Source organism: Otolemur garnettii, unplaced genomic scaffold (assembly GCF_000181295.1).
Source record: "Otolemur garnettii isolate 467f Iridium unplaced genomic scaffold, OtoGar3 scaffold00111, whole genome shotgun sequence".
NCBI classification, from domain to species: Eukaryota; Metazoa; Chordata; class Mammalia; order Primates; family Galagidae; genus Otolemur; species Otolemur garnettii.
Window position 1 is genome coordinate 6641776 of NW_003852506.1, and position 3112 is coordinate 6644887.

Genomic DNA, 3112 nt, shown 5'->3' on the forward strand with positions numbered 1-3112 from the left:
TGTTGTTTGGCGGGCCCAGGCTGGATTCGAACCCGCCACCTTAGGTGTATGTGGCTGGTGCCTTAGTCACTTGAGCCACAGGCGCCGAGCCTGAAAAGAAAATTATTATTGGACAAAAATTAACAACTTACCAAATCTGTAATTACTGGTTGAATGTGGACTTTGTTACAGTGTGCTGTCTCCAAGGTACAAGCTGCTGCCTCAGGGTTGATATCAGTGCATCTATAAACAGAAAGGGAATAAACTATGCCCATGTCCATGAGGCAAAGCTGTTACTGGACATTTCAAGGAATTTTCAATTAATTCTATATAGAGCAGATTTACAAAACAAAATTAGAATGCTTTAACAGCAAAGAAAAAGAGAACAAAGATTTGTTATAAGAAAGATGATTATATTAATGTAGTGTCTAAGAATAGAAGAATATGCATATAAACACACACATCTGAAGGAATTTATTATGATATATCCCATGAAGGAGTACTATGCAGCCACCAAAAATAAAATTTAAAAGGAATTTTTAATAGGAAAATGATCATAAGCCAATATTAAATTGAAAACATAGGAAAAGAACAAAAATGAAGGGCATACACTTGGATCATATGTGGTTAAAATTTACTGGTAATTTTTCTTCTTTTTTTTTTATACTTTCCAATTTTTAGAAAGAAATTTAAGTAACTTTTTTTCTGATAATCAAATAATTTACCTAAAAAAGAATCAAATTTAGAGAAGATCTAAAATTATAATGCTTTTATAATTATGTATTATAATATGATAGAGCAGTTTTAAACACGAAGTTATAATTTTTAGGGAAGCATAATTTGCCATCTTGGCTTTTATGATACTTAAGTATAACAGTATCAAATACATACTGCCTTCTTACAAAATTATTTCATTCAAGCAATCATAGAGCATCTTTCATTGGAAGATCTGGATAAATATGATATACTTACATGTACAAAGCCTGAGGACCTATCATAGTGGCTAGGAATGCTGAAACTACGCCAGATCCTGACCCTACTTCAAGGCATATTTCTACTCTAAAAAACAAACAAACAAACAAACAAACAACAACAACAAAAAAACCCAAAAGATTAGCATAGTAGAATTAAAATTAAAATACACTTCACACTCTCATGCTAGTTATACTGTATATTTCTCCAGCATCATCACCCACCTACAAATATATAAGGAATGTATAAATAATTTCTAACGTCTACTTTGTGCTTAATATGTTATAACCCCAAATTGCAATATTTTGGGTGTGTAATATATTTTAAGTTCATAAAATAGTTATATATTACCATAAGTGGTTTTCAATTAATTTCAATTAAACATTACATAAAAAGTATGGAATAATGTTAACACAGGATTGGAAATACTAATATTAAAGATATTACCCTTTCCCAAATGGAGCTCCTAGTTAATAGTTCCCAAAATGATATGATTTGTATCAATATGAACTTACTGTATTCTATAATTTTTAAGTAACTGCCTTTTTTGTTATAAAGTCTTGGTTGGATATTTCTAGTCTTGGAACATCAAACATCATATCCTAGGAAAAAAGGGTCCCCCATTTTACTGTTAATAGATTTAGAGCAGCAAAGAAATTCCACATTTGTATATACTAATTAGGAAAACATTGGAGTATCTGATTTAAGAATGCTAATAATAATCTTACAATGTTGTTAAATATAATAAAATCTTCATCCTACTGTATCTTTCAGTAATTTCCTAGCCTCATCAAAAGCACCAATTATCAAAGCATTCCAAAGATCAGTGTGATGGCATTTAGGCAACTGTCTAGATCTTAAATTCTTAAACAACTACCCAGCAACAAGCTTTAGGAACCAGTCCACACATCTGACTAACCTTTCTGAGAAGGCTATATCTTACCAGGTGGCTTCTCTTTGAAAGTAACTGTCATGGTCTCATAAATAATTAGAATTCCAAGACTAGAAATGTCCAACCAAAACTTTATGACAAAATCAGCTCCTTTTACAGCATACTTTGCAAAGCAATTTGTGCTTGTAAATCTTTCTGGGATATCTTGAGAATAAAAGACAAGTTATAAAACAGTACTGTTCCACTCTATATTCCAGTAAATCCCAGAGTTCCACCGTCTACAGTGAAAAACTAGTTTAATAAGAGTTGAGGCATTTTATTAGAGGAAAAATATCACCAAATTTAAGAGGGCATAAATACAATGTATCTTTGAAATCTGACACCTGTTTGTTTCAGTCTGAGAAAACCCAGTTCAAATCTTATTTAAATAAACCTAAAGACTCAAATATCTTTCTTTAAAAAAATGCAGGTATTCTTTTTGTTGTTGTTAGTTTTAAATTTATGGCAAGCATCAACTTTAATGTTTATAAGGTACTAGATAGAGTCCATAGCCTGCTACATGTATGTAACTATTTAAATGTCTTACAATTAAATGAAAAATTACGTTCCTCACTTGCTTAAAAAATTATCGGTAGCCAAACGTGGCTAACAGCGGTCGCTACAGATACAACCTTCTTTCCTTTTTGTGCCCTTTGGTTCCTAAAGGATGCTTTTTAAGTGCCGAGTAAATCAAATAATGCCTGTGACTTTTAATACTAACAACTTTAATAATTTTAAGCAGCAATGTTTCCGGAATATTTTGTTTCCGAACTTGTTTTACTATCGCTGCTTTTAGGGGAATGTGTTCTTCAACTTAACAGCTGACAGGGAAAGATACATCTGGCAAGCCAAGTAGGCAGAGAGCTCACCAGACCAGAGCAACACCTTGGCAAAGGAGATCTATCCCTATCCCTGCCACGGTCTTTACTTTCATCTAGCGGCATATTGTCATTTCTTGCGTTCTGGTATCAATCATTGCAAAGTGGGCCGACACCGCCTCCTCGGGCTGAGGGCTGCGATCCTCCCCCTGGCATCCTGCCGCCGCTCCGCAGGACACCCAAGCCCTCTCCCGCCGGGGCCCTCGCCCTCCTCGCACCCGGCCAGGTCGGCCGCCGCTGCCTCGAGCGCATCCAGCAGCAAGAACGTGTCCTCCGCGGGCTCGTACACATCACGAAAGCGGCCGCGGCCCACGTGCCCGTGCATTGGCGTGGGTAAGCTGGGCGCCGCCAT

The 3112-nt window shown here is 35.7% G+C and overlaps 1 protein-coding gene across 1 annotated transcript in view; it reads right to left on the reverse strand.

Annotated features, from left to right (window-relative positions):
- N6AMT1 (N-6 adenine-specific DNA methyltransferase 1) overlaps positions 1–3112 on the reverse strand; it is a 17158-nt gene extending 14046 nt beyond the window's left edge. The window contains exons 1-3 of the mRNA XM_003797093.3: positions 2979–3112; positions 952–1038; positions 132–222 (exon numbers count right to left, since the gene is read on the reverse strand). Of these exons, the coding sequence (XP_003797141.1) occupies positions 132–222; positions 952–1038; positions 2979–3112 (312 nt within the window). The remainder of the gene's footprint in view (positions 1–131; positions 223–951; positions 1039–2978) is intronic.